The sequence below is a fragment of the Echinops telfairi genome, unplaced genomic scaffold (assembly GCF_000313985.2).
Source record: "Echinops telfairi isolate 266 unplaced genomic scaffold, ASM31398v2 ScPeMD7_7467;HRSCAF=8505_1, whole genome shotgun sequence".
NCBI lineage: Eukaryota > Metazoa > Chordata > Mammalia > Afrosoricida > Tenrecidae > Echinops > Echinops telfairi.
Genome location: NW_022111368.1, coordinates 10630294 through 10655644, shown reverse-complemented (window position 1 = coordinate 10655644; position 25351 = coordinate 10630294). Strand labels below are relative to the sequence as shown.

Below are 25351 nucleotides of genomic sequence, written 5' to 3'. Positions count from 1 at the left end.
ACCGTTGACTATGGTGTTTGCTAAAAGCAATCTTTATTATAGTTGTTCCATGCTAGTCTTACTTTGGTGAAATGTTATATATAAATCATAAGTGAGTGTTGAATTTTATCACATGAATTGTTTTCTGGTGAACTGAATTGCCCTTTCTTCCCCAAATTAGTAGTAGAATTTTTTTTAACCTCCGGTGGCAGCGGTTAGAGCTTATCTTTATCTTCAGTCATAGCACACTGTCATCATTACTTGGTTGGATTTAATTGTATTCCTGTCATCACTAGTTTTCTAATTACATCTTCCTCTTTCCTCTCCCTCATCATTGGTACCAGTATTCATGTGTTTAGTATATATGTGCCTTGGGTATGTATATGGCATTTTGTTTGTACCAGTATGTATTTTTCATTGACATAAGCTGTATTGTAATGTAGGCCTCATTCTTTCCATATCACACTTGGAGATAGAAAGACTAAAATGTGGCAGGTGTGTCCTGGAAACCCTATATAACATATAAGCAGTGAACTAGGTAGGGGCTTCCAAAAGTTTGTGGGAAAATGGAATTAAATGATAATAGGATTTTTCTATGAATTTTTAAAGGGCTTCCCCATATATATTTGGCATATTTGTAAAGTATTAAGAGATTGTCTCAATATGAAACTCTTTTTCCTGATATAAAACATTGTACTGATTTTTAAAACCCTTTTTGAATGTGGTTATTATTTGATTTCTAGTTTTGATATGCTTGGCTTAGTATGTTTCAAAAAGGAATTGGATTCCCGCCCCTATTCTTCTCTAGTCTTGGCATACCTTTACCCTTGACCCACATATAACCTAGCTTTGATTTATGAGGCCGAGCTTAATTTTTATAAGGTTGTTGTCAAATTTGGAGATATTTTGTACAAAGAGGCTGGCACATTGCAGCTACTGTTGTTTTCACAATGCAGACTTGCCTTCTACAATGCTGTCCTGTGGTAAAAGTGCAGTAATATTTGGTAAGTGACTGAACAGCTAGTAAACACTAAGAGATTGAGTTGATATCTTTTAAAGTTTTTTTTTTGGTTGCAATCAATATTTTCATTAAAAACCTTAGGGGACATGTTGAAGTTCTTTTCATATAAAGAAAAACATTGTCTTATCTCTTCAGGCACTTTTAAATCAACTTCGAGCTGTCTTTGATCAAATTATTGAACTTCAGAATGCTCAAGATGCAATATATAGAGCTGCTTTGGAAGAATTACAGAAACGATTACAGTTTGGAGAGAGAAAGAAACAGCGTGAAATCGAGGTATAGGTTTTGTATTATTGCACTTATCCATTTTAGCAAACTTGTTGCTGCAATGTGAGCAAATGTTAACTTTCCCACTGAAATTTTCATACAAATTGAGCCCATACATCGTCATTTGGGAGTTCTGAGGAAGTATAAGTTATTAAAAAATGATCATAGTCATCATTTAAAAAGTATTAAAAACAGGTAATAGAGTTTAACTGAATCACAGTATCGTGCCAGATTTTATGTCTAAGTATACCAAGCTACGTCCATCCTTTTGGACTGACACGTGCTGCATAGACGATGAGCTCTAAAGCCGTGTCGCTTTTATTACTTTAAGCTGCTGGATCTTACCTATTACTTTATTTTACTTATTAGTGCGAGTCCCAGTTTCTATACTTAAAACTATTCACAGTGACCGTACTAATTTATATTCTCAGTTACCTTGAGTTATGAAGATTGTTAAGCCAGCTTGGCTATTAATGGAATTTTTTCCTATTTGCTATGATCTGTATACTTGTAGGAAATCACAGACAAATTATTCAGAATCAGTAGTTTGTTAACAGTTTTTGTTGTTATTTTGGTTGGGGTGATTGTTTTTAAATGTTGGTTAGAGGACAGCATTTAACTTGGCCCTCATAGGCTGAATTGGTTCTTCCGTGTATTTGGAAACAGGTAGTGCTTGCCGCATTTATATGTCCGACGTCGTTTATTATTCCCAGTGGTTTCCTTTGTCTAGTTTGGTCTGCAGTTTGAACTAGCAGAGGTTTGCACGTAGAATCTCATGGACTTTGTCCAAGCAATACTGTGGATTTTTGCTGGCCTGAAGCTTCATTCATAACTCTGGAAGTTGTGAGCCTTGTGCCTTTGGTTGATGTAACTTCTTCCAGACGCAGTTTCCTTATTTGTTAAATGAGTGTGATAATAAATAATACCTTATAGAGTTACTGATTTACATATGGTAATATTGTCAGTTATTAATCGTTAAATATTCAATAAATGCTGGTCACTGGCCTAGTTTTGAACTCTCCACAGGCCCCAGTTAATCAATCCTTCTGGAAAATCACCAGACTATGTAAAAACTACCTAACCAGTCAATCCTTAAGATCTTTATACTATGATAATAGCATGGCTATTAGCCATGATAATAGCATGTGGGAGTTGATCGTTCTCTCGCTAGACTATTCACCATAGGCAGTGGAGTGAAACAGATTTAATACTAAGGCCGGACGTATTCAGTGTATTTTATTCAGGCATACTTCGGGGGACAATAAGAAGTCTTAAAGCTGAAACTTTATTTGAAAATATGTTTGAATTCAAAAGGCCAGATAATCTTTGAGACCAGCCTAGACCTAAGGCACACTATTAAAGAGATACGCAAGAAGAGTTCGGGATTTTCAGAGAGCTTCTGAGACTGTGTTCTCATGGAAACTGCCTCGGCTTGCATGGTCAGCATTTTGTCCTTGTTTTTTATGTTGCTGAAAATGCCCAAAGTAGTCTCTTCCTCTGTATATATCTAGTTTTTTGCCGTTTTTCCACCTTCCTTCTCAAAACTCTGATGTTTCCCATTCAAATTTATGTTAAGGGGCTTTCACATTTTTTATTTTTAAAAACAATTATGTATTACATCCCAAAAGTTTGTGTTTCTAACATGGCATATTTACTTATTTGCTACATACACACATACAACTGTTTCAGAATCATAATCCTGGTACTACCACCAAAGCCAGTTTTTGAAAAAATTTTTACATTAAAAAAGTTCTTTTTTTTTTTAGCTTTAGAAACATTTTTATTATTTAAAGTATTACAGGAAAAATATTTGTTCATTAATGTGAGTCTAAAATTGTCTAGCTTTGAACCCATTTTTTTCCCATTAAAATAATGGTTTTCCTAAATACAGTATTTGAAACACTTGGTTTCTTAGGAGTCTGTCAGAATAAAGAATAGGCTCACTCACGCTCTCTACACACACATGCATATATGTATATGCATAGGTATGTGCATATGCATATGTATGTGGATATGCACAGATGTATATAATTTTAAAATAAAACTAAGATTGTACTGTATATATAATTTCATACTTTGCGTTCTTAATAGCACATTGTAACATTTCCCAAAGCTTTAAATAGTCTTCAAAATATGGTCTTGAATGGCTACCTAAAGGATTCCATTAAATGGATGAAACACACATTTTGTTCACTGTCCTATTCAATACTTCAAGTTCTATTATAAAAATGCTGTCATGAACATGTAACACATGACTCAGTCCACGTTGCTTATTGTCTTCTTACAATGAATACTAGGACTTTAGTTACCCCATGGTGTTTTGATGAGCAGTACTGATAGTGTATGTGACTCCCGACCCCACCATGATGCTTGGCATTCAGTAATTGGTAGCTATAAATAGGGAATCCAATAACCAACAGGCCAATTCGCCACAGCTGGGAGTCAGAAAAGGGTTCCCCTGGACCAGGGCATGATGATGTAACTGGACAAAAAAGGAGGGAGGGAAGGGGCCTCTCTTTTGCTTTCATCCTAGGAGAACAACCCTGCCATCCCCAATGTCCTTGCCGACATGACCCCTGCGGTCCTTCAAGCCCTGCTATGAAAAAAAGTTCTTCTTAACAATCCCTTTCCCCCCTTTTTCCTCTTTAGGCTGCATCCCCATAAATACCCAAACTCGTTGTCATTGAGTCTATTCTAGCTCATAAAGACCATGTAGGACAGAATAAATTTGCCTCATAGGATTTCCAAATCTGTAAATCTTAATGGAAGGAGATTGGCACAGCTCATGGACCAGAGGGTGAATTCTAACCACTGACCTTACGGTGAGCACTTAATCAGTGTGCCACCATGGCTCCTTTTCACAGTGGATATTTACAGTCAAATTCCATAGTGTGATGTCTCTTGACATGTTTACTGACCTTAAATTATGCTGCTAACTTCATATACACTTAAAGTAATTGATTTCACTTTTGCTTTCATTTTTTTAGGAATTAATTTATCAGTAAAGCAAAATCAATTAATTATGCCATATATTCACTTGGTTCTACAGTCAAATGGTGGCATAGTGCTTACCAGTTGGGCTACTAACCACCAGGCCAGCAGTGCCACCAGCAGCTCCGCAGAAGACCCTCCTGTGCAGAGTCACAGTCAGACCCACAGGGCAGTCCTAGTCTGTTCTCCGGGGCTGTGAGCCGGAGTGCACTTGACGGGAGTGAGTGAGGGACAGTCAGAGCACAGAACAAGGCATTGCGACAAGGGTCGCTTTTGTTGTCGTCTACCTTACTGTGGGTCTCGTGTGGACACGGATGTGACAATTCATAACAAAATAGTAGCAAGCTGTGATCTATCAAAAGGCCGGTACTTTACAAACAAGTTTAAGTTTATTCCAAGAAAATAGATCTTTTGCTTTTGCTTTTCTGACCAGAAAGCATTGTCAGCTCTCTTCATTTACAAACTAAAAGATAAAAATCACTTGATCTTGAGAAGCGACGGAGTAAATGATAGAATTCCAAGCATGCTATAAGTAGAATGAGTCGTTCTTCATCTAATAAAATATTTACATTAAAAATTTTAAAAACTGAAAGATATCATACTCAGTGGTGAAATGCCGAGTGTATCTTTCTAAGATTAGGATTGAGACACAAGTTTATCTGCTTTCACCACATCAATGTTGTAAACCAAGAAAAACAAATGCAAAAGGAACGGCTTGGGGAAAAAGCAAACCATTGAGTAAAATCATCATTGTGGGCTAGAAAATCCAAGAGGTAAAATGCCTAAGGAAATGTACCAAGGGAGGTGGAAACAGGCCACTACATAAACATGAATTGTATTTCCTTATGCGTGCTGCAAAATAAATTCTTAAAAGAAATAACATTTAATACCATATTGTTAAAAATCCAAGAAAATACACACGAAGCAGCTATTCATGAAATTATAAAGCAAGGTTTGGGAACTAAATTTTTTTGTAAATAAAATTTTATTTGCACATAGTCACACTCACTTGTTACTTTTTGTCTGTGGTTGCTTTTGTGCTACGGAGGGGTAGCTGTGACACACAGCCCTTATTCTAGAGCAGCAGTTCTCAGCCTGTGGGTTGCGACCCCTTTGTGGGTCGAATGACCCTTTCACAGGCAGGGGTCACCCCATTCTTAACAGTGGCAAAATTACAGTTATGAAGTAGCAACGAAAATTTTATTGTTGGAGGTCACCACAACATGAGGAACTGTATTAAACGGTTGCGGCATTAGGAAGGTTGAAAACCACTGCTCTAGAGAATAGAGAAAATTAAGAGATAGTGCATAAATAGAGTATCATGTTATTGCATTAGAAAATTAATGTATATTAAATACAATTCCAGTTTCCATTTCAAGAGTTGCTTTTGCTTTTTTGGGTAGAAATTGGTAAACTAATGCTAAAGTTTATGTTGGAATTCATAAGGCCTAGAATAGCCAAAACATTATTCAACAAGAACAAAATTGAAAATTTATATTTATTCTACCACCTGTGAAGCCTTACAGGAAAGTTATAGCAATTAGGAAGTATAATACTGCGTCACGGGACAGCCAAATCAAGGGACTGAGTAGCATCTAGGAATAGACCTACCCGTTGAGGGCGAGTCAGTCTCTGAGCAATTGGTTCTACGAACAGTGGGAAATGCCCAAGCTTTTAAATAAATTGCATTAGGTCAACTGTATCTTACACTTTACACATAAACTGTAATGTTCCACCTATTATAAAAATAATGTGAAAGGTAAAATATTAAAACTTACACATGGTAACATAAGAATGACTTTGGGATGAGGATCCTCCTTCCACCTTATAGCCTTGATCTTGCCCCTTCAGACTTCTTTTTCTTCAAACTCAGAGTTCCTGGAAAGGAACAGGGCTCGAGTTCCTTGCGATGCTAAAACTGCTGTTTTGACACAATGTAAATCCAAGAGTACAGGTGTCTTGAGGAAGTGCTAGAGAGCTGGAAACACTGCCTTCACAAGTATATAGACCTGGATGGAGGCTGTGTTAAGAACCAGTAGCTTCACATTTTAATTTTTTTGTTTGATAAAGGTATCTATGATTTCATAGCATTACTTTCGAGACTTACCCGTCTATGTCATATTTAGTGGGAAGCAGTAAGTAGGAGCCCTTGTGCTGCAGCGGATGTGTGTTGGCCTGTGGTCCTCCAGACTGGCAGTTTGAAACCACCAGCTGCTCCACGGGAGAAAGTGGGGCTTTCTATTCCCGTAAACAGTTGTTTGGGAAACTCAAAGGGTGCATTTCTACCACCCTGCCCTATAGGGGTCACTAGGAGTTAGCATCGACTCATGGGAATAAGTTTTTTTGTTTTTTTGTAGTAAGAAAGACCACTACTGAAGTCAAGAATTAAAGCAGTTTAAAAGGTGCCAGTATTTTGAGTTGTGTGGTTCTTTTGTGTATATTTTCTTTTATGAGAACTATACATAATGGTAAGATGAAGGATTGTGGAGAGGCATCTCAGAGTTCCTGGAAAAATTCCATTCTCTTTCTATTGTAGTTTTCCGAAACCTTTTGGAAGCATCTTTGTATTTACTACGTGTCGTATGAAATAGCAGGAGCCCTGGTGGTATAGCCGTTAGAAATCACCAGCCAGCTTCACAGGAGAAAGATGAGGCTTTCGACTTCCTGGAGTTAGTGTCTTATTCTTTCCTGTAGGGTCGCTGGGAGTGAGAATTGACTCAGTGGCAGTGAGTTTGGTTTGGACTGGTTAACTTGTGATAATTAAAGAAGTGCATCTTGCAAAATGTAATATGTAGTTATTTTTAAAATATAAGGTAGTTTTGTGTATACTTTATATATATTGAAATCAAGGGTATCCAAGATACATTATTGAAATCACCGGGGGAATTAATTTTGCATCAGAAAATTTTCATGAAAGTTTTAGCAGGACCGGTTATACAAAGTGTAGACCTCTCCACTAAGATAAGTAATTCTCCGGTCCCTTTTGTCAACCAACAGTTCCTTTCATGATGGCTTAAATGAAAACGTTGTCTTTTCATTCTCCAGGGCCAGTGGGGAGTGACAGCAGCCGAAGAAGAGGAAGAGGGGAAGAGGATTCAAGCATTTCAAGAATCTATTCCAAAAATGTGCTCACAGTTACGAATATTGACACATTTCTACCAGGTGCATATTGGATTAACACAATTTTGCTCGTCACATTGGTCATTTTCTATAATTTACAGTTGCATGCATTCAAAATGATTAAACATCAATCACCTCCATTAATTGAGCATGTAGTTATGAGGCTGTGAATAGTAAGCACAGTGATTCTTAACTCTGTTTACACTTTGGATCACGGGGGAGCCTACAAACTCACTGACGCCTTTGCCTGCGGCGTTCACTGAGAGTTTTTGGAGAACTCAGGCTGCAGTGTAGCTTGGGCGTCAGGATATTTAAAAGTGCCCAGGTGAGGACAAAGGTGCTGAGAACCACTCCTCTAGAGTTTGCTCTCACTTGTACCTTACTGTAAGCCCAGCTGGCTTCTCTTCTCCACTGGTGGTGGGGATGGCTTCGGGAGGATCTTGTCCCATGTTTGTATTTGAAGCCCAAGGTCGAAACTGTGGGGACCAACTATAGCTACCTTGGATAGATAATGCCTGCTAACGATTAAATAAGTTGTGTATTTTGGCAGTCATGTGATTAGTACTTAGTAGTCACTCTTTTAGCCATGATTAGAAGCATTCAGTAATGTTAACATGTTAAAGTCTATGAGAAGTAGAAGTAATTAGCTATTACTATTTACGAAGGCAACTTGAACCTTGCGACATTAGGAACTGATTTAAAAGATCTATGTAAACATTTCATTTTACATGGATCCACAATATAATAATTGGAACACTGTAATAAATCCTTTGTTTTTCAACTGGATCCACAATCTGCTCATGGGAGCAGCAGTCAAGAAATCCAGCTAGGTATTGCACAGGGCAGAGCTGCCACAAATCACCTCTTCCAAGTTGAAAAGCGAAGGTGACCTGAGGACCAGAGCCCTGCACCCAAGGCCGGTGTGTCAGTCTCCTCGGGCAGTCCCGCCTTTGCAGAGCAGCTTGCCTGATTTGGTAAATGCTGAAAATGCCTTATGAAACAGCATTTACCTCTGGGTACACCTGTGAAAGTGGGTGTTTGTTCGGCATTTATTGTCTTAGAAGGAAAAATAATCCCATAAAGCTTGGGATACATTTTGTTGGTAGGGTTTTTTTTCTTCCAGAAATCAATATTTTACTCATTTTCTTTCTTTTTAGGGCATTGTGCAGCAGTTTTTGGTGTTACTGACAACCAGCTCTGATGAAAGTCTTCGGTTTCTTAGCTTTAGATTGGACTTTAATGAACACTATAAGGCCCGAGAGCCAAGACTGCGAGTGTCTCTGGGCACTAGAGGGCGACGCAGTTCCCATGTGTGAAGCATTCTGTATGATCACAGGAGATAAAAGTGATGGTAATTCCATTATTAGACATAAAAGTTCTCAATTAAACTTTAAAGCCAAGTGGCATGCTGCAGTGTCTACCATTTCTGCCCTAAAATACTCCATGTGTTTTGATGGCACTGTTCTGGTAGTATTTAAGGTCACGTTTTTATACATTCAAGTTGAATAGATTTATAAAATCATCAAGTTAAATGATTGATTTGCACTATTCAAGTTTTATTTTTAAAAATCTTCATATTTAAAAGATAGCATACTTTGTTGAGCTTCTAAGTTCTCCATGATATAATTTATATTTGCCACTTTCTAAGAAAAAGAATAAAAAACTTTCTTTTATGAGAAAATTAGGGTGGTGGGAGATCCATCAATTAAGATGTTAATGTCATTACTATTTTTTTAAACATCCTCTCTAGCAATCTTTTTGTTTAATATTATTAAGTTGGAATGACATGTCCCCAGTAGCAAGAAAATATATAGGCTATTTTATTTTGGGTTTTGTTGTTGTAAAGTACTAACCTTGGTCAAAGTTCTTATATCTTAATGCATTATCTTTTCATATGCTTATTATTTTTCTCTCTTTTAAAGTTTACATTTTTATATTTAATTTAGTGTTTTAGATAACTTCTAAAATAGGATGTAGAGCTTCTAAAACAGGATGTGATGTAGAATGAAAACATCCTCAAGAGTGCATCTTACATTTCTTGAAACTGTTAGCTGAAGCAATGTGTAAATATGAGTGAATAGAAAAGTTAATGAAGTATTTTATTTTCAAAATCCTGAGAAGCATTGGAAAGAAATTGACTTGGATAATGAAGATTTCCTTTTTCCTTGCCTATTTTTTCATTGTAAATATTTGTATACTACTGACCAGATGTTGGGGGAAAGTGTTTTTTTGTAAAAATGTCATATCAGGTCATATAAATTTGCCTTTATTGTTCCATAAGTGAAAACTTAGGAAATTAAAAGCAATTATCTTTGAAGTGCACTGGTTATTTCTTGATGAACAGATACAGTTTGCTTGCCAGGTTTGTGAGTGAATGCATGATGAAAGATACTAATTTAATTTTAGTTTAAAGAGTCATAAAATCAGACATTCGAAGCAGAGTTTCTCTACTGCAAGCCTCTCAGGAATTATGGGATATTGTGAATCTCTAAGAGAAATTTCCTGAAGTCATTGGACTTTAGAACCTGTTTTTACCTTATTTATATAAGGCATGGGCTTAAAACTATTATGATTAGAAACCACTGATGTGATTAGATCTGTGAATTAACTATAAAGCTTCTAAAAAGGTGCCCTCTGTATCAACAGCCATGAAAGCCTGGGCAGGAGCCAAGTCTCAATATTAGAAAGTAATTATGGGTCAGAAAGGTTGAGGTATCAGGACCACAGACAGGAGAACTTGAGTTGTGGCGATGGACATATAAGGCCTTGGAAGAATTCGTTTTAGACATCAAAGAAGAGACGTCCCTGTTGATAGACAGGTCTGTTACAGAGCTGTAGCAGATGTGCCAAGAGGCCCTTTGGCACAGAGGGTTATGCTTTGGGCTGCAAACCACAGGCCAGCCCTTCAAAGATGAGGCTTTCTGCTCCCACTGGGGCTGTTCTGCTCTGTCCCTTAGGGTCGTTATGAGTTGGAGTCAGCTTAAGCCAGAATCCGCAAAGGCTTGGATCTCTGGGAGAGCCCTCCTGGGTGGGGATGAGACAAAAGCAATGCAACAGAGGATCTCAAACAGCTTTTGGAGGCAGAACACTATTGAAATGGCTCTAGGGGTGCCACTGCATCGTTCTATCTTGCAGGGATGCGAAGACTAAAGGGACTGGATCCATAAGGTTTGGTTCATAGGAGGTACTTCCTCGTGTTGCTGTTGTGTTCCAGTGGACGGACGCATTTGCCTGGGCAGCTTAAATAAGCCAAACCGAGTTTTGTTAGAACTGAAGACACCTCTTCCCCACATAAGAAGTTTCTTCTGCTGTGGTTGGACGTTATCCTGTGATAGGGTCTGTAATGCTGTTGGAAGGACTTGCCTCTTTGGTGATTATTATGCTAATTCTTACTCAACTCAGAGGAGACCTGTTGGTGCAGTTGGTTAAGTGCTGCCTGCTGTGTTGCAGGTTCCTGGGTCAAACCTTCCATCCGCTCTGCAGGAGAAAGAGGAGGTTGTTGACTCCTGTAAAGAGGAACAGTCTTGCAAACTCAAAAGGAGTTGTTCTACTCTGTAATAGAGGGTTACTGTGAGTTCTCAACTCATGGCGCTGGATGTGGGTTTAGTTTATGGTTCGCTCGCTCAATGAAAGTGCTTCCTTGCTGACCTTGTCACTAGCAGCACACAAAGCCTCAATAATTCCCAGTTCCCTATGGGAAAGCGTGTCCTCTAGACTTTGAAAATGAGGACCTAAAAGCACAGCGAACATGAAAAGTCCCCTTTTTTTCCAGTGAAAAAATCCCTTTTATCAAATTATGAAATCGAGTCACAAAGCACAAATTAAATACAGAAGCAGCTTTGTGTTATCAGAAACTACTATTATCTCTTGTTCAATATCTATTAATTGAGCTTACCTTAGACCACTAGGGTTGCCTGTAGCTATTGATTTGTTTGATTTAAATATTAGTTATATATTATTAAGACACGCCTCTCCCTCTGGCTTCAATATATCTATTCCCGAGAAGTAGATGGTTGACCCTATGTTAGTAATAAAAACATCTCCTGTGCTGTTACTATGCATTTAAATATATAGGAAGAAAATAGAACAATATACAGAAAATTAGAATAGTAGTTAAATATTTGCGTTACAGTGACCAAATGAGAAAGCACTTAAATATATGACTAGTAGGGAGAACTAGGTTGATTCAGAATTCAGTAAAGTTGGAGCTAGATTGAAAGGGTCTGTTGGAATTGGACTTGGTGGAAAAGGCAGGAAGAATGACAGATCAAATGAGCTCACAGATGTCAGTTCTTGGAGCTCTTTGCCAGTAGTCAGAAATATCACTGTCTTGGACGAGTAATTATTTATCCTAATGACCCTGTTAGTTTTAATAGCACAAGAATTACTTGTACTTTTTAGTGAGTAGAAGACAGCCATTTCATTCTACTATGCTTATTAGACAATTCAGATATTTTTAGTAAGTTTGCTTTTTAGAAATCAAGCAATTTCATTTGAAATTTCAAATTATTTGGCATTTTTACATCGGTTATTGTAATTTTATAAATATTCATATTAGAGGTATACTCCTTTAATTCATAATGCTATATATTTTTGTTTCCTTTTTTCCCTGGTACATTTACCAAAGTTTGCTTGTAATTTCTCTTTTTTTGGTGTCATTTATTATTAAATGGTAAGTAAATTTATTTTCCTTTGTTTATAAATTCTTAATGTTAACATTTAATGTTTCTTTTGGTTTACTTAATCAGTTTGGTTCTTAGGAAATATATTTCTCATTGTTTAATCAGACGATGCATCTAATTATGGTTTACACCACAGGTTTTTTATATAGTGGGTTTTCAGTGTCGTTCTTACAAATTCCGTGGCACAGGTTAGGTGAGCAGCTCCGGTGCTGTCTGTTTGCTGAAATATTTCCAGTGATCGTTCCTCAGTTTTGGAGCCTTGTTTTTCACTAATGCCTTCAGTATAACTGACTTCTTCGGTGTTATTGGCTCTTAAGCATAGGCCACTTCCTCTTAAATGGTTGAGTGTCTAACAGTTATTTTTCCATTGTCTTTTGAGGTTTCTGCATTTTTCAATATTCTGCCCATAGAATCCTAAAATATTGCAACTTTAAGGCTTCAATTCTTTCTTAGGATTCAAATGTCTGCCAAAAAATTTGGAAGATTTTTCTGGTCAGCTGATTAGAAAAGATCCATAATTGTACCCATTGCAAAGAAAGGTGATCCAACAGAATGCAGAAATGATCAAATACTATCATTAATATGACATGCAAAAAATTTTACTAAAGATAATTTAAAAACCAATTGAGCAATGTATCAACTGGGAATTGCCAGCAATTCATTCCAGATTCAGAAAAGTATGTGGAATGATAGATATTGTTCCTGGCATCAGATGGATCTTTTTTCTTTTTATATGATTTTAAAATTATTATTATTATTATTATTTTAAATCGTTTTATTAGGGGCTCATACAACTCTTATCACAATCCATACACATCAATTTGTGTAAAGCACATTTGTACTTTCATTGCCCTCATCATTCTCAAAACATTTGCTCTCCACCTAAGCCCCTGGTATCAACTCCTCATTTTTTCCCCTCCCTCCCCGCTCCTCCCTCTCTCATGATAATTTATAAATTATTATTTTGTCATATCTTGCCCTGTCCGATGTTTCCCTTCACCCACTTTTCTGTTGTCCCCCAGGGAGGAGGTTATATGTAGATCCTTGTAATCGGTTCCCCCTTTCCAACCCACCCTCCCTCTACCCTCCCAGTATCGCCACTCACACCACTGGTCCTGAAGGGATCATTGGCCCTGGATTCCCTGTGTTTCTAGTTCCTATGTGTACCAGTGTACATCCTCTGGTCTAGCCAGATTTGTAAGGTAGAATTGGGATCATGATAGTTGGCGGGAAGGAAGCATTTAGGAACTAGAAGAAAGTTGTATTTTTCATTGTTGCTACATCACACCCTGACTGGCTTGTCTCCTCCCTGAGAACCTTCTGTAAGGGGATGTCCAGAGGCCTACAAATGGGCTTTGGGTCTCCACTCCGCACTCCCTGCCTCATTCAAAATGATCCCTGATCCCTTCAATACCTCGTGATCACACAGGCTGGTGTGCTTCTTCCATGTGGGCTTTGTTGCTTCTGAGCTAGATGGCTGCTTGGTTACCTTCAAGCCTTTAAGACCCCAGAGGATCAGATCGATCTTTGCTGAAAGCAGAAAAATACAAGAAAAATGTTTACCTGTGTTTTGTTGACTGTGCAAAGGCTGTGTAGATCATAAAAAATCATGGATAACATGGTGAAAATGAGAATTCCTGAACACTTGTACAAATGTAGAACCTGTACATAGGCCAGCCTTTTGAACAAACAAGGGGATACTGCATGTGTTACAATTAGGAAAGCTATACATCAATGCTGTATCCTTTGACCATAATTAACTAATCTGTAAGATGACCAAATAATTCAAGAAGCTGTATTATATGAAGAACAAGCCAGTATCAGGATTGGAGGAAGACCCGGTAACAACCTGCAAAATACACACGACACAATATTGCTTGCTGCAAGTGAAGAGGATTTGAAGCATTTCCTGATGAAGATCAAAGACTACAGCCTTCCATGTGGATTACACCTCAGTAGAAACCCAAATCCTCACAACTGGACCACTAAATATCATGAGGATAAATGGAGAAAAGATTGAAGTTTTCAAGAACTGTATCTTACTTGGATCTATAATCAGTGTCGATTAAAGCAACAGGAAATCAAATGACAACATATTGCATTGGGCATATCTGCTGCTTAAAGATTAAGGTGTGTCTAATCTAAGCCCTGACATTTTGTCTTGCCTCATTTACATATGAAAGCTGGATAATGAATAAGGAAGACCACAGGTGAGTTGATGAATTTGAATTATGTGGTTGGTGATGGATATTATGTCTTCCACAGACTGCTAGAATTGCAAGTCTATCTCAGAGGAAATACAGCGAGAATGCTCCTTAAGAAGCGAGGATCGCAAGATATGACAAAATAACAATTAATAAATTATCAAGGGCTCATGGAGGGGAGGGGGGGTATGAGGACCTAATGCCAGGGGTTTAAGTGGAGAGGAAATGTTTTGAGAATGATGAGGGTAATGAATGTACAAATGTGCTTTACCCAATTGATGTGTGTGTGGATTGTGATAAGAGGTGTATGAGCCCCTAATAAATGATTTAAAAAAAAAAAGAAGTGAGGATGGCAAACTTCAGCTAAAGTACTTTGGACATGCCATCAGGAGGGACTAGCCTCTGGAGTTAGGGCGTCTTGCTTAAGAAGAAAGTCATAAAAAAATAAATAAAAAGGAAGACCCTCAATGAGATTGATTGACGTTGGTTGCAACAATGAACACAAACGGGAATTATTGTAAGGATGGTGCGGTGCCACTAACAATAGCAGTATCATTAATTCCTAACCAGTACTTACTTGCTGTTACGGCTTTTAAATATTATTTTTGATATAGTTACAAGTTCTAATTTTGATATAGTTACAAGTTCTAATTTTCAAGAGTACTAGTTTTCTTTTTTTTAAAGTGTAGAAGAAAATTTGGCAAGCCATACACCAAAAATAGAAAGTTACAATGTATAAAACAGTATCCTCATAAAAAGAAAGGTCACTGAAATGGGATAAACTCAAACTCACTGCCATTGAGTCAATGCTGACACAGCAACCCTATAGAACGGAGTAGAACTGCCTCTGGGTTTCTGAGGCTGTGCACAAGGGAGCAGAAAACATCGGTCTCCCCTGGAGCTGCGGACGGTTCAAGAGCTCCCTCTGGTTAGCAGCCCAGAGCATAACTCACTATATCACCAGGAAATGCAGGCATTCTTATATATGTAGATCTGACTACAGAAAATCAAAAATGGTCATACAGTTAAAGGTAGCATTAAATAGTAAAGACAAATGACAGCCTGAGGAAATGTAATTGCAACATGTCTAACAAAGTTACAGTCTTACTCTAGTGAACTCTTCCAAATCAATATAAATGCTTGCAAATAATTCTAAGCATTGTCAAGTGGCAATTCAAAGAAGAAACAAAATATATAATGATAATTATTAAACGATGGCTAGTAATTGTGATGCTGCAGTTCACTTGTGTGTTAAATATCTGATTATTTCAACAAATGTGTTGGGGCAATAGTTTTGAATGAAACACTTAGCAAAATGCAAGCTTTCATTCACAGAAAATAAAATCAGATTGGTTATTTATTTAAAATATCAAAATTATAGTTGCTAGAATAAAACTAGAGCAGAACAAGCACTGTGGTCTCAATGTTTGTGATATTTTGGGGTATTTTTATTTTGGAAGCCCCTCTACCCTTCTCAGTTTTATTGAGGGAAAGTAAGTGTGTGTTAGCGCTCTGGACTGTGAGGACCAATGAGAGCTGTGCCTTGAAGTACGGTAGCAGAATGTCCAGGCACTCATCTGCGCTCGTGTACTCTGAGTGTCCCTCCTCACGATGTATTCCAGTGACCACTGAGCCCCTCTCGTGCGTGGAAAACAACACTCACTGCCATCAAGTCAGTGCCGACTCCAGGGCTTGAGTGACCCAATAGAACCAGGCAGAACCCGCGCCTATGAGTCTCCACGATTGTAACCATTTATGGGAGTAGAGCAGCCCCCCGTGTAGCCACTAGGCCACCAGGGCTAAAGATCTTGAAACATGGCTCAAACCCCAATTGTAGGTTCTGAAGCAGATGAACGCTCTCCTCCTGGATTCCACATACCATCCTCCTTCCAGCTCCAGAAGACCAGGGTGCTTCCTGTCTTGTTTGAGTCATATGTAGACCCGGGGTACATATACAACGTGATTGCTTCACCAACCATCAGAAATTACACTCGGCGTTTTACCATCGTTATTTTACTAAAAATTACACTGAATAGTTAGTTCATCAATGGCTTGCTGACCCTCACTTTTGGCCTCTTCTAAAATCCGAATTCTTGAAATAAACTTTGGCATTTAGCATGTAATCACTTAGAATGTTTTCTTTTTTGTTTTGTTTTTTTTTAACTTATTGTAGAGGGGTGAAAGTTTGCAGAGTGGATTGGTTTTCTATTGGACAGTTTTGCATACTGTGTTCACTGACCTTGGTTGCAATCACATCAGTGTGACAGCATCCGTTCCTGTCATACTTTTCTTAGCGTGACACCAGGGACAAAACCGGTAAAGGGAAATAATGACAGATTTTACTGCATGAGAGAGAAAATAATCACACAGTTCAAGGTAGCGCTAAATAGTTAAGGCAAATGACAGCATGAGAACATGTAATTGCAACATTTTATAACAAAGTTATAATCTTAATTATAGCAAATTCATAGATCAATATAAATTCTTACAAATAATTCTAAGCATTGCCAGTTGGCAATTCAGAGAAGAAACAAAACAAATGAAGCATATGAAGCAAGAAAAGATGCACAGTTGTAGCTCCACTAGTAATTTTTAAAACAGGTTAGCCGAGATGGAATTGAACACTATTACAGGTGATTGAAGTTGATAATTTGATGAGTTTATACATCTGAAAAGCCAGCACCATAGTCAAGGTAATGAATGTACCCATCACCCCACGAGTTTCCTTCGTCAGTCCTCTCTCCCATCTCTAGGCAACCCCCATCTTTTTTCTTTCATTACAGGCCAAGCATCTTTTCTAACTTGTATGTAAATAGGAGTATAGAGAATGTACCCTTTATGACCTCACACTAATTTTGAGGTCTGTCTATGTTGCCTGTATAATGAGTTCATTCTACTTTCCACCCCCCCCCCCAAGTAGTCCTTTTCACAGGAGGACCCTGGTGGGGTAGTCGATTGAGCTGCTCCCCACAAGGCCCTTGGGAGAAAGATGAGGTTTTCTGGTTCTGTAAAGATTGACAGCCTGAGAAACCCACAGGGTGGCTCTGCTCTCTCCTACAGCGTCGATGTGAGTCAGAATTGACTCAGCGGACGTGATTTTATTTTTTTAGTGTCTTCTATGGCTATTAGACAATTTGCTTATCCATTAGCCTATTGGTTATTTGAGTTTCCAGTTTGGGGCTATTAAGAGTAACTGCTGTAAACATTTTTTTATAACTCGGTGTATGAATAAATGGTTTCATTACTCTTGAATAAATACCTATTAGTGGAATGGCGCTAAATCATATGGTAGCTATATTTTTAATTTAAAAACAAGCCTGCTGAACTGTTTTCCAAAGTCGTTCCACCATTTTACATCCGCAGCAGAAATACATGCGCTTTCCAGTTGTCTGACCGTCTTAGTATGATGTACTCTAATGTTAGGGTGTACTGAGCATCTCTTTGGTCTTCATTTGCACTTCCTTAATGTCTAATGGCATCAAACACCTTTTAAGTGCTTATTTACTGTGAAACAGCATCTGTTAAAATATGTTGCCAATATTAGGTCGTTTTATTAGGCGTGTGTTTTGCAAGCATTTTGTGGCTTGTTTTTGTTTTACTTTGCTTTTTGAGCTGCTTTTTTGTTCTCACTTTAAAATGGACTTCTCAATGGAAATGCATTGCTATATTAGTCTACAACTAATTCAGGGTTATCACCGTATTAAAATAAAGACATTTTGAATATTGTCAATGTGCGATATTTGTGTAGCTCTTCACTGTTCGTCCCACGTGGCTACCAAGCACTTAACATGAGTTTAGCTTGAATTGAGATGTGCTGGAAGTGTCAGGTACACGCTAGATTTCAAGTGACTAGGATGAAAAGGAGAATGTGAATTATACATTAATACCTTTTTCATACTGATTACATGTTGATGTGATATTTTTGTGATGATATGTTTGCTTAAATAAAAATATACGATTAGCATTAATTTCACATGTTTCGATTTGCTTTTCTAATATGACTATTAGGAAATTTTAAATTGCTTATATTTCCTTTGGACAACTGTGGTTTAGATGTTTAGTTTTTAAAGAAGATTAAACTATTTTAGAATGGTTTTAGATTTGTATAATTACTGCTGAGAGTACAGAAAGTCCCTGTCTCCTGGCACCTAGTTTTTCCGACTATTAAATTAGTATACTGCTGCCTTTGTTACTCTTAAAGAACATTCTCATGAACCGAAGTCCACACCGCATTCAGTGGCCCATGTCTTCAATCTTACTTCCTTTGTTGTGTCTCATGGTCCGATTCAAAAACCACTTCACCTTCAATTGTCCTCTGGTTGCCATAGGCTCCTTTTGACTTTGACATTGTCTCAGACTTTCCTGGACAAAATTGACGATGTCAAGAATTAGTGCTTCCGTCTCTTCCAGAGCCTGTCCCTGCTGTCAGTGGGCTCATTGGAAAGACGTTGTGCGTGTAAGCAGTGAAGAGTGACGGCCCACCTCCTTGAGGGTGCTGTAGATAGACAAATTATTTGCGATTTTTCTGCCTGAAAGATTCATCTGTTTTCTCCCATTTATTGAATCATTTATAGAAGCATGGGCTTATGGATTTGTATTTCATAATTTGAATTATAGTTCAATTCTATGTTATTTTATTGCTTAAATTGTTTCTGAACTTCGATACTTAGGAACTCTCAGTTTGCTGTTGTAGCTCTGTGACATCCCTCCATGCTTGGGCTGGGTTTGTTGTTGAGTTTTTGGAACACCCCTATTTTCTGGCACGGTCAGATGTTCGAGGCTCCGATCATTCCTGATGGAGGCCTATATTCAGCCATCCTACAAGATGTGACTGGCCCTTTTATGCTTTAACAATGTCTTTCAAATCCTTAATTCTCATGAAATTGGCGGTGCAATAAATTGCTTACTATGACTCGTCTAGGCAAAGTCTTTGTAAATTATATCAAGTGATTGGGTGAGACTTTGCAAACGAAGTGCTTGGACCCACCACCTTATTGCATATACTAATAAGGTAAATAAGGTTCGTGGTACCCTTGTGGGAGAGGATCATACAAGTAAGATCTGTGTAACCCTGTTGAGGCTTGATCAGTTTTAGTATCGCATTGGCCTTTAAAATGAGGCATTCCAGAGGCGGTAAGAGGAACCTCATGACCTCCCCAAAGAGCTCGGAGTGGAGTGCGTCCTTCGGGCTGGGGATCTCTGCGCTGATTGACAAAGGGGACAGAAAGAGCAGGAAAACCAGACACTGGAAGAGATGGCTCAGTTTGTTTCCTGGCCCGGGTAGCACGACACCAAGTCTGTGCAAATTTATGGAGCAAAAGGGCTGACTGCTTTCATGCAGCAGCAGGCTTGTGGGTGGAGCAGAGCGCTTCTGGCAGTTGGCAACAGAATACGCTTACCACCCCACAGAGCAAGAGCGGAGTGCCTTTGGGCCAAGGTTTACTGGGAGAGTGGATGTCTCCAAAACTTGGCAGAACGAAAATATCTCACTTGCATGAGTAGAACAGAGGATAGGCCAAGGAGCTGGGGATCGGAGGGGTCTGCTTGCAATACAGCTGAGAAATTATTTTGATAGGTGAACTATATCCTGATAAGCCCAATAACTGAATGTGGTCTGCAAGTGCTATGTGGCCAGTGCCGTGAATTACTGAACTCAGCCGAGAAGCAGAGTGCCCAAAGAGGGACAGTGGGTGTCCGAATTGGTAAACCGATCGGAGAGAGGAGGTCTGTGCGACACCTGCTCAGGAGAACCTGGCTGCTGACTGACACTGGCCTTGCTTCTCCGTCTGGTGAAGTTACAGGAGTGGTCGGACTGACCGTGCCACGCCATTTTTATGCCATCTTAGCCATTTTTCTTTCAAAGATCATGATTTTGGTGTTATACCTAAGGAAACCCTTGTTTCAAGATCATAGCAAAGCTAACATTTCTTCTAGAAGCTTTCTACCTTTACATCCAAGGCGTATTTGGAACTACTTTTTGCATTGGCAAACCATGCTGATCCATCTGTGCCTTGTCTATGGCACGTGGATACCAGTTTCTCTGGCATCATTTCTAAGAAAGACTTATCCTTTGTCAAAAACCAATTGACTGTACATGGTGGGTTTAATTTTGTTTTGTTTTTTAATCATTTTACTGGGGGTTCTTACAGCTCTTAGAACAATCCATACGTCAATGTATCAAGCACATTTGTACATCTGTTGCCATTATTTCCAAAGCATTTTCTTTCTACTTGTACCATTTGGTATCACCTCCTCATATTTCTCCTTACCGGCTTCCCCCTCCCTCATGAACTCTTGATAATTTATAAATTTTTACTTTTCATATCTTATACCGGTGGGTTTAATTGTGGATCCTATTCTGCCCCATTGATTTTTCTATGTTGATACCAATTCTGTATGGTAGGATTCCAGTAGTTCTGATAGCTTGTGTCTTTTAGGAAGATAATCCAGTTGGTATAATTTGTTGACTTAATGGGCACAGTTTTGTAGTATTTTATTATTCTTCCAAACTATCTTTAGAAACTAAGGATGTTATCTCTAGTTTCTGATGTCAATTAACTAAGATTTTTTGTTGTTTAGTCTGGCTGATTGTTCAGTTGTATTAATCTTCTCCAACCACTAGCATTTGTTCTCACTGGTCGTCTGTATAATTTTTCTGTTTTGTATCTCATTTATTTCTACTCTGATCTTTATATCCTTTCTTTTGCTTACTCTGAGTTTAATTTTTAAGTGTTTCCTGAGATGAAAGATAAAACAATTGACTTAAATTCTTTCTGCTGCATTCCATAAATTTTAATACGTTATGTTTTCATAGTTATTAACTTCAAAAGATTTTTAAATTCTCCTGTGTTAGGCCAGGTTGATTAGAGAAATCCAGTGACACATATGTGTAAGAAATAGCTTTATATCAAGAAGTAATTATCTATCAAGAAAACATCCCAGCCCAGTCCAATTCAAGTCCATAAGTTTGGTACTAGTCCCTAAGTCCCTCTTCAGACTCACACAGCCTCATGCAATGATGCGGAATATCACAGGCCATTGGTTTCAAAATCATGTGGATCTACCATCGGTGGACACATGTCAGGGCTCCAGCAGTTCTCATGGTGGCCAGCAAGTTGGAAAGTGGAGGCAAAGAGAAAGAGTCTGGCCTCCAGAGAGCTAGATATCTGGGTTGTGCCCAAGATGGTAGGGAAGGCAGCAGGCCCTTGGCTCAAATTCAAAGAACTGAAGGTTGACAAACCAGATGCAGGATCGAGAGCCAGTAAAATTAAGCAAGCTTTTCAACAGCATCTACCTAAAATTGGAAGCAGGCCATACTCTCAAGGAGATCTCGTCATGAGGGATTACTAGGTCTTAATTGCCAAACCACAGAGAACGCTGGCCCAGCTGAGTTGACACAGCACCTTATCACAGTGCCCTTGATGAGTTCAACCTTTATGAGAGGATCTTTGCTATCTCTGGTAATATGCTTTGAATTATATTTTTCTTTGAATGTACTTTGTCTTATATTAATATAACCGGATTAGGGTTAGTAGAGTATGTCTTTTTCCATCCTTTTACTTTTGTCCTATTTGTGATTTTACACAAGACAGCCCAACATGGCAGCTTAGACATACCATACTGTCCACCTATAGCAAAAACCAAAGGGGGTGGGGGGGTAGTGAAACAGTTGAGGATGGCAATCATAGAACCCTACAGAGCAAGCAGGGGGTTGAAGAATTAGACTAGATAACAAATCGAAGGAGAAACTGAATGTGAAGCACAAGCAAGGAGAGTTAGGGTTGTGGTGCTCTAACACCAGCCCCGGTAGTGTGTGGTGCTCTAACACCAGCCCCGGTAGAGCACTGCCACACTGAGACAAAATCAGCAATGCTCTAGTGCCTGGATTAGGCACAGTTCTAGTTGGACCCTGTTGGATAGTTCCTGTTGGACTATCTGTGAAGCAAGGTGACCAGAATGTGAACTGGCTTTAGGGAAGGTGGGTGAGAGCTCTAGGGATCCAGACCATCACAGAGCAGGGAGGAAGCGCGGAAACAGGGTTAAAACTCACCAGTAATGGTCCTTGGCACACAACACAAGTGGAGGATCCTTAGAGTGGCAGCAGGAGACCCTCTACCTGACGACTCTGAACAGTCCCCCATCTGCACCTTTGTTCATGATCACCAGCCACTCTCTGTGCCCACACTGATGAGTAGCACACCCCCCCTTGCCCAACACCTCCCAACCACTACCCTCCCTACCCACAACTGGCAGTATGTCCTTACCTGCTGACCAGCAGTGTTTCTCACCCTAATTGCCACTCCTGCCCAGTGTGGTGCCTGCAAACTTGCACCACCAGACCTGTGAATGGCCGTGTGCACCCACTCTGCCCGCACCCTCCCAACACCCCATCTTCTTGGTGACTGGCTATGAGGAAACCACTCCTGAAAAAATCATCATGAGCACTTGCTGTGTGTACAGCTTTTAAATCACTGAGAGGGCTCAGCCTTTTCTTGCATAAAAGACTAGATAAATTACCCAACTTACAAGTTCAACTTAAAGACACAGGTAAGGACATATTTTGTGTCTAATGTAGGGACTTCCTGTAATTGAAAAAAACAACAACAAAAACTCTTCAGGAAGAAAGACATTCTAAAGAGAAAGGAGAAATAAAGGCCCTAATGTATCAAAACAAAGCCAACATTCACAAAATACACACACAATCAATAAATAAATTAGTAACAAATTAATGCCTCAGGGACAGCAGAAAATAACATCACGTGAGGAAACCGGATCCGTTGACTCAAATGAACAAAATAAAGGAACAAACCAACTTCCAAGGAAGAAAGTAATGGAACTACCCGGTAAAGGATTCCAACATACCGCATGGACTCCTTCATAAGCCGAGTTTTTCAGTACATTTTTAATGCAGGTTTTGTGGTAAAATTAGGTGCCTCCGCTGATATTTGTGTTGCCTTATACTCGAGTGTATACAGCATATAGGAGCTTCAAAGAGCTCAAGGAGAATACAAATCCATAGAATAATTTAGGTAAACAATACAAGAAGTAGAAAACAACTAAAAATTCCCCAGAGTAGCAACAAAATATCGGAAAGAGATAACTGTGGGATTTTGGCAATGTTTTAGGTGCTGTTCAGTTGGTTTCCATTTGTAACAACGGAAGGAAGCATTACCCGGCCCTTTGCTGTACTCTCAATTGTGTTTGAGCCCATTGTTCCGGCCACTATGCCAATCCATGTATTTGAGGGATTTTCCTCTTTTTCACTGACCCTGTGCTTTACCAAACATGATTTCCTTTTACGTGGACTAGAAGTCTCAACATCCTTACTTCTAAGGAGCAGGCTTGCTATACGAGAGGGTATGCCCACCGCCCACCCCAAAAATGGAATTTTAAAAATCAAAGCTTTGTATTTAAAGTTTTTTTTTAAAATAAAACAACTTTATCACCTTCAAAATACTCTCCATTTCATTAATACGTTTGTCAAATCTGCAATTCCATTCTTGGAAACATTTTTCAAACTCGCAGCTCCTCCCTCCTTTTTTTCTTTACCTCTTCTATGTTGTCAAATCACTGTCCTTTCATGTCCCTCTTCATTCGCAGAAACAAAAAGAAGGTGCACAGAGCAAGGTCAGGTGAGTCAGGTATGTGGGGCAAGGGAGACATGCTGTTCTTTGCCAAAAAAACCCTGCCACACTGAGATGGCTGCGTGAGCTGGTGCATTGTTGTGGTGACAAAACCAGTCCCCTGTCTGCCACAAATCAGGCCTTTTTTGTTGCACATGGTGGCGCTATCTTTTCAGAACTTTTAAATAGAAAGCTTGATAAACAGTCTGACCTGGTGGAACGAACTCCAAATGCACTACAAATCGACATTTTTGTCCTTTTGGGAAATTGATTGATGCTCAGAATGAGGTTTGTTATCAATCGACATTTCACCTTTTTTGAAATGAAACCATTTGTACACTAGACTTTTTCCCATAGCAATGTCCTTGTAAGCTGTGTTCAACATCACAACAGTTTCTGCAGCATTTTTCCCAAGTAGGTAACAACATTTCACAGCCACACATTGTTCTCTTAAATCAGCCATCACAAAAAATAGGTTTGAGGAAAACTGCTTTTATGAAAAAATGCACTGTGACAAGAGAGAACCTTCCCCGGCAATGCCACTGGGTGCACTAACTCTGGATACTTGCCTAGTGGGAAAAATGCATACTAGGAAAACTACCCCACGGAGCTTTTTTCCATTTTGGGGGGGCACCCCCTTATTCTTCTTCTAAAATAGATTTGTTTGTTCTGTTGATTCATGGTACTTTTGTCAACACAATTAAAGTGCATCAACTCTTCTCCAATCTTCCTTGTTTGTTTTCTAATGTTCACATGCAAAGCATTGGTTCCTCTTCCAGGGGTGGGGAACATTTTTCTGCCAAAGACCATTTGGATATTTGTAACATCATTCAAGGGCCGTACCAAATTATCTACTTAAAAAGTTAGCCTGCTATTTTGGTCAAACATTTCATTAAATCACCCAGTGAGCCCTGGCAGTGTAGCACTTAAGCATTGGGCTACTAACTGCAAGGTCAGCAGTTTGTACTCACCAACCACTCTGTGGAAAAGACTTTCTTCTCCTCCAAACAGCTAACAGTCTTGGAAACTTTCAGGGGGAAGTCCTACCCTGTCCTAGAGGGTAGGACTATGAGTCAACATTAACTTGATGGCAGTGAGTTAGAGCTTTCTTTTTAATGTCATGGCTTTTATTGCTTCTCTTTGGTGAGGGAATGGTGTTGATGATTTTGAGTGCGGACGTTCCCCATCTCTGCTGTACACTAACAAGGAAATTAAGAAAACAATCCCAAATATCATACCCCAAAGGATAAGATACCATATATACTCGAGTACCAGCTGACTCAAATATTGTTTGAGGCACCTAATTTTAGAACAAAAACTGCATTAAAAATGTATGCATGAGCATATATGGCATATAAGGAAAACTATCAAACACACTGCAAAGTACCAAAATAAACCTATGTCAATGGAAAGAGGTGTCATACTCATGGAATGGAAGGCTTCACATTGTCAACAGTACCGACA

The 25351-nt window shown here is 38.9% G+C and overlaps 1 protein-coding gene across 1 annotated transcript in view; it reads left to right on the top strand.

The window, feature by feature from the left end:
• TUBGCP3 (tubulin gamma complex associated protein 3) overlaps positions 1–9695 on the top strand; it is a 97201-nt gene extending 87506 nt beyond the window's left edge. Inside the window, exons 20-22 of the mRNA XM_004704307.2 lie at positions 1136–1276; positions 7304–7420; positions 8536–9695. Coding sequence (XP_004704364.1) covers positions 1136–1276; positions 7304–7420; positions 8536–8694 — 417 coding nt within the window. The 3' untranslated portion in view covers positions 8695–9695. The remainder of the gene's footprint in view (positions 1–1135; positions 1277–7303; positions 7421–8535) is intronic.
• Positions 9696–25351: the final 15656 nt, after the last annotated feature.